Genomic DNA, 6,984 nt, shown 5'->3' with positions numbered 1-6,984 from the left:
ATTTAGCACTGCAGGAGTCTCCAACCAAAAATGGAGCTGCCAGGGGGGTGAGAGTCTCTTTAGAGAGAACCCAAACTTTCAGAGCTTCCTGTGACTCTGGTAGCCCTTCCTGGCTGGAAGAACTAATTCATGGAGTGTTACAACCCTGACACCTAGGTGAACTAACAGGTTCTCCTCACCAGGTATGAGGGTGAAGTGAATTCTGCAGAGGACAGCTCCACACGTGCCAATCCCATCACATTATGTAAATAGCCTGTGACTAATGGAGAAATCTATGAAATGAAATGAAAGAAATGAAATGAAGTGAAATGAAATGAAATGGAAATTAAATAAAAGGCATCAGTCAGTGCATTTGCATGGAAACCAAAGGAACCTTGTTTGAAAATGAGTGATAGCAGACAAGATAATTCTACAGTTGCCATTGTGGGATATTTCTAAGTGTCTTATTAGCATAGAATTGAAGGGACAATGTTGTTTATGGAGTCTGTGAGGTTCCACTCCATTCTGCAGCCTGTCTGACCCTTCATTGTGAGGTTTCTCAAAGCTTTGCTACAGATTCACTCTCCTCTCATTTTTTAAATTGCTTTTCTGTGTCTACTTTTATCTATTTTTCTGTCCCTGTTCTTCCTCTGCCTTGTACCCCTTAGCTTTTAAAATTTTTCTTTGTCTCCTTTTATTGAGCTGGCTATTCCTATTTTTTAGGGTATTTTTCTCATTTGTCACCTACCTGTTGCTTTTTAATTTTTCTGTGTCTTTTCTCCCCTCTCTTCTCTCATTCTGGTGCTTTAAAGGATCACCTGAGCACACTGCTATCTCTGGAGTGTACTTTGTACCCCTCTGGGTTTGTCAGGACATCTCTGGAGGTCACCCCTTCTCCTCAGAGCAGTTTTTGTGTCCTCTCCTCTTCCTCATTTGTCTCCTCTGGGTCAGCAGGTACCTTTGTGCCCTTCATGGCCATCCCTTTGACCTGCAGCAGGCTCTGCATCTCTCTCGGAATTTGGATCTTTCTTTGGACCTTTTGGTGATTCTGGGTGCTGTGGTGCCCTGTTTGAATGAGAAGTGTCCTATCCCAGTTACAGACAGTACAATTCACCAGCTGGCCAGGGGGATGGTTTTACACAGGGCAATATTTATTTGTCAGTCAATGGGAGAAATCAAAGTCTTTAAATCACACACAGCACTGAGACTGCCTTTGTCCACAGCCAGGATTACAGTCAATAATCAATTGAGCTCTTTGCTCAGTGAATAATCTCCACAGTGAATGGCAGTTCCCAAGTACCTAACCCTAGTTATAAGGTTCTAGGTGCTTAAAGTGAAACCAATCAACCATAAAATACACAGACATATAAGGACACAGTTCATTTACAAAGATGTTTATAAATATATTGGTCTGGTCTTCGTGACCAAACCACCCAAACAAAGCTCTGACACAGTTTTTATTTTTTAAAAACTAAGACTTTCTATGCTGGAATAGCATTGGGAGTTCAGGCTCCCCCTCTAGCTTTCTGTAGTTGGTTCCATGGTGCTGCTTTCCCAAGGAAGCTCACAGTTCTCCAGCTGGTTGCATCAGGAAACAACATTCTGCTGAGAAATGCTGTTAGTATTTTTTCTACTTGGCTATACCAATAAAACAAGGGAAAATAAAGTCATCAGCATTACCCAAGACAGGGCAACATTTGCCAGTTTAACTTGAGTAATCCTTAAGTACCAGGTATTGCAGTTACATTTACTGCTGTCACACACCATGTTGGAGTCCATAATACTTAGGCTTTAAAACCAGGTAATTACTCTTTGTTCCTATTCCTGTCCCAGTCAATTGGCTCCTCCTGACTTGCTTGGAAGTTGAGGACCAGGATGCACAGGAAGGCAGTGGATGAGGGAGAGAACGTGCAGCGCCGAGGGCGGCGTCGGAGACAGTGAGGATCCTCTGCTCTGTTCACAATGATTGCTGCAAGTGCAGCTCTAAGGAGAGATGCTTGATGACTGAATGCTCAGGACAGAAATGGAGCATCCATCAACACTTGAGTCAATTGAAAGTGTGAGAAAGAAATGAGGAGAAATCAAGGCACAAGTATTATCGTTCACTTTTGATTCTGAAGCAGTGTCATTGCTCTGAGAGCTCCCACCTGCTAATGAAGAACCCTCTTATGCCAAGCATTTCAGACTGGAAGGAAAAATTGAGTGCTTAACTCTGATCAGGATGTCAGGAGTAGACAATTGCTATTATAAAAAGTGCTGGCAATCTTCTTTTTATTGCCTGTCTAATACATACTGCCCAAGCACTTCCATGGAGAGACAGCAGAGAGGCCATCCATCAGCATCACAGAATCTGATCCAGAATTCATTTCATGGCTGTTTTAAAACCACTTGGGACTTGATACTAAAACCACCTCTGCTGTGAAAGTAAGCACACCTGGGCTTGGGATGGGATGGGATGGGATGGGAGCCACTTAGGCCAAGCTCACACATAGGAATCTCATCTTCAAACCTTAAATAGTGTCTGAGACATTTGCCAATGAGATTAATCTGGACTGCTGTGCTAGTATTAATAAATTAGAGTAGATTGTGAATGTTATGTGCTTGTAAAATGCTTTAAGCATGGGCCTTGAAGCGTAAACAGTATACTTAAATTTGAGGAAGATGGTGATAGATGTTTGTGTTCCAAACCCAGGGAAATACAGTTGATAGCCCAGCCTCTGGCAGGTGTGACACCAGCATTTGTTAAATCACTGTTCAGGAAATGACCTTCTGACAGGAGTAGATGGTTTTCAATGCAGGCACTGGGATCCCCAAGAAAAGTGAAGTTCCTGGATCAGATTTGCTCTCAGTTTAGCCAGGTGCAATGAAGACAGGGAATCACTTTGCTGCCCAGGAGTCTCAGTGGTGAGAGCAGCAGCTCCATCCCCTCCCCTTCCCTTCCCACTGGGATGGGCTGTGACACCGTGCACAGCCCCAGTGCCACTGACTGCAGTTACTGCTCTGAGCTCGATGAAATGCCTTTGTGCTGGTCACACAGATGATGTGCATCAGCAATAAAGGCAGCCCAGTGACCTGGGGGGAACTTCACAGAAATAGTCAGTGCTGAGATGCTTTCAGCAGTCTGATCATTGGCCTTTTCTAGGTATTTAGCTGTCTCCAGGTTCCTTTACTATGATGCACAAGGCAGGTGTTAAGGTTTGTGTAATCAATTCCAAATGCATGATATTTGATTTGATTAGAAAAAAACTAAATTATGCCAAAGCTAATCCATACCTATCACTCAGACACTTGACTATCACGTCACTAATTCTGCCAGTCTTGCTCTTGTGATGGGGCTGCCCTTATGACTTCTAAGGGCTCAGACACAAAGAGATTTCACTGAGGTTTTTTATCTCCCTTTGTTAAGTGCCCCCTCATCTTTTATCAGGGTGGTGCAGACAGTCTGAACTAATGCTGGAGCAAGAGAGCTGTGCCCAAACCCTTCAGGAATTGGATGTCTTTGGAAAGCAGTGTTCCCTCTGCAAGAGAACTCCCCGGCCTTAAGGTGAGTTTCATCACAGCTGAGTCATCAAGGAGCTCACTGAAATTTGAATGTGAATTCTTTTTGCCTAAGTGGGGCATTAATAAATTGCTAAAGTCAGAGAATACTTCACAAGGAACTTTATGTACAAATGTTAGAACAAGGGGTTTTGAAACTCAGAAGAAAAGAAAGAAGTGGCTTTAGCAGAACAAGTAATTAATTATATTTAATTTGAACGAGAGGAAGCATGGTAAGTTTTTGGACTAAATTGTTCTAAGCACTATGTTTAAACAACTCAATATTAACTGATTATTTATGTTGCCACCATATAAAGGATGAAGAAGAAGTTTGGCTACTATTTATGGCCACACTGGAAAGTGATTTTTAAAATGTTTTAGTTTTAAAAAAGTTCTGTTCAGTATTATCCCTCTAGGCTTCTTTGCACTGTGTTACAAAAGAAACTGCTTTCAAACACAGAAATTGTGTTTCTGTGAACAGAAATGACCACATCTGCTCAAGTGTGCCCTCTTGCTAGTGCAGAAGTGTGGGGGAAAATATTGCTGAAATTAAAATGCAAACCTAATTTTCTACTGAAAGAGAAATCCGAGCTAAAACAAAATTGACTCTGAATTCTTAGTGGGTTGTTTTGGTAATGGAGATTCTAAAAGGTCTGCTGTAAGAAGCAGTGAGGATGATAAGAGAGAAAACAATGATCTTTACCAGTGCTTAGGAGAATGCAATGCTTTTAGGAGAAATGCTAAATATATATTTCATCTTGAACAGCATCATTCTGAGTGAAACTTGCAGTACATCAAATGGGTCCTGTTTTAGTGTTCATATAAAAAAAAAAGTCCAGCTCTAGCCTTTTCCCTTGTTAAAATACAATTTCTGGGCTGAACTGGTACTAAGCCAAAGCAAACTGCACGAGGGGGCTGAAAGGAAGGTGGTGGAGTCTTAGGATAACTTCCAGGGCCTTCCTTACAGTGTGAACTGTCCCTAAACTGCAGATTCTTCAAGGAGGGCATTGGTGTAGGGCTGGAAAATAAAAATCCCAGAAAACAGTGTGTGAAAGGCTGCTGAAGTTAGGGATAGCACAGTGCTCAGGGTTTACCTGGGGGAAGCCAGGTGTTTAGGAAGGACAACCCCATCAGTGGCTGAAATGGAAACATTTTTATTGGAGTTAAGGTAGCATGCCAGTGACATGGAAACTTGAATTAAAAAAAGTAAGATGTTAATACTGTTTGTAATTTATTATGATTGATCTTTAGGGCTGTTGGAAGTGGTTTTACCAGCATTAATACTATCATAAAGTACCTGTTGAGACTATGCCTATGGGAGCATAATCCTGCTTTTGCTGAACTAAATGGCAAAGACTTCCTCTAAACTTGGTGGTAATGTGACCAAGACCTGCAGAAAAAGGCCATCTGCAGCAAAATACAGAATTTTGGAAACTGCAGTTAGATTATTTTATATATCCACATGGGGATTATTTAACTTCAGAGACCCCTTAGATGCATCTGTTTGCAGGTTTGAAAGGGCAATATTTTCATATTCCTCTTGTGATGCTGAGCACCTGCAGTGGCGAGCTAACACTACCAAATCCTTCTGAAAGTTCCTGTTCAGAAATCCATAAAAGATGGGATTGATACATGTTGAGATCATGGCCACAAGGTGGCAGATTGTAAATGCCAGGTTGTGATTACAGCTCATTAGTGCCTCGTAGTTCCAGTCAAAAACCACATTGAATATATTGAGAGGCAGCCAGCAAGCTGCAAAGGTCACCACGATGGACACCAGCATCATATTGATCCTTTTGTTTTCACTCAGCCTGTTCTCATTCTCTCTCATCCTGTCTATTTTGCCTCGTCTCCTTCGAAGACACACGAATATTCTGAGATAGCAGATAAAAATAAAGCCCAGTGGGAAGCAGTACTGGAAAACCAGCAGGCTAGTGGTGAAAATCAGCCTCTCTGTGAGAGACGGCCACGCCTCGATGCAAGCCACCTTGTTCTTGTAGAAATCACTGTGGAAAGACAAATGCTTGAAGGGTTCATCTGTTATTTGGTGGAATACCAAAAAAGGAGAGGATATGATGAGGGAAAGCCCCCAGATGAAAAGAATTCCCCAATAAGCATGGGAAATGTTGGGCTTCCAGCCACGTGGGTTCACAATTAACTGGTATCTCTCAACAGCAATGAGCACAAGGGAGAAAATGGAGACTGAGACAGACAGGCTTTGTATGAAGGAGCCTATTTTACACATTGCTTCCCCAAAAATCCAGTGGTCCATTAAGGTATATGCCACTGTGACAGGAATGCACATGATACAGATCAAGACATCAGATAAAGAGAGGTTGGCAATCAAAATGTTGGTGACATTTTGAGCTTCTTTCCGTCTCTTTATTATAATAATTAAGCAAAGATTTCCAACGAGCCCCACTAGTGTAACCACTGTGTAAGCTGTAATCAGCAAGAATTCTGCAAGGGAGGAAAGGTGGCATGTGTCAAAGTTCAAGAACTGAGAGAGGCTAATGTTAGAGATGGTTTGATTCAGGATCTCGCTGGGCTGCTGAACAGCTTTATCCATCCTGAAGCATCTTCCAACCTATGGAGAAAACCTTGCATTATTTAGAATATACTTTGCATGGAGATTTTCAAAGCAGTGAGCACTGTGGGTCTATCATTGCAGTCAGTGTCCTCAAAGTCTTGAGCAAATCTACCATGATTAATTAGAGTAGTGGAGAAGCAGATGGTTATTAGTGGGTTTAGGTATCCCTGGGGATGTCACCTCTCTGAGGTCCTCCACTGACAGTGCTACAGATCTATAACTGATGCACAAGAAGCAGCTGTGAGAGCAGCTCTGACTGAACTTGTACAGACACTTTCACACAAATCCTCTTTAACAGTTGTGGATGAAATTTGCTTTTCAGAATAAAAGTAGTCTAAGATCTGTCTCTGCTGAAGATTTAAGAAGGTTTAATGGATTCCAATGAGGATAATCTGTTGCTTTTGTATTACCAGAAAAGAAGAATTGGGTCCTGCCATCATTCTGCTAGCTTAGACATCACACTTAGATTTTCTTTAGAACTACAAAGCAATGTGAGTTAATACACTCAATCCTCCTGAATTAATCAAAGGTATGTGTGCTTGAGCTCAAATGACATTCAAAACATCTATGAATGATACCTAAAAGGGAGTTTCCTGTTCTACTGATGCATTGAGGGTAGTATGTTCTTTTTCCTAAATCTAACCTGAGAAAAACGTAAACAAAATAAAGTTATTGTAGTTATGCAGAAAATTAGTCCTCTTTCAGCTCTAACTTAAATAGAAATCAAGCAAAAAAAATCTAATATTAGAACAGTTCTGTGGTTTTAAATCTTATATTAAAGGGAAGAGTTGGGTTCAACATAACATCTTGATAGGTTTGAATTTATCACTGAGTGCAAAACTTAATTTAAAGGATCACCAGCTTTTTGGCCAGAAAGA

The 6,984-nt window shown here is 41.3% G+C and overlaps 1 protein-coding gene across 1 annotated transcript; it reads right to left on the bottom strand.

Moving 5' to 3' along the window:
- Positions 1 to 4,966: 4,966 nt before the first annotated feature.
- Positions 4,967 to 6,085, bottom strand: LOC103817272 (neuropeptide Y receptor type 6-like). The gene has a single exon (XM_009091400.2). The coding sequence runs from the start codon at positions 6,083 to 6,085 to the stop codon at positions 4,967 to 4,969; it is 1,119 nt and encodes a 372-aa protein (XP_009089648.1).
- Between the last annotated feature and the right edge of the window lie 899 nt (positions 6,086 to 6,984).

This window comes from Serinus canaria, chromosome 13, assembly GCF_022539315.1.
Source record: "Serinus canaria isolate serCan28SL12 chromosome 13, serCan2020, whole genome shotgun sequence".
Lineage (NCBI taxonomy): Eukaryota > Metazoa > Chordata > Aves > Passeriformes > Fringillidae > Serinus > Serinus canaria.
This window is presented reverse-complemented; position numbering and strand designations above follow the sequence as displayed.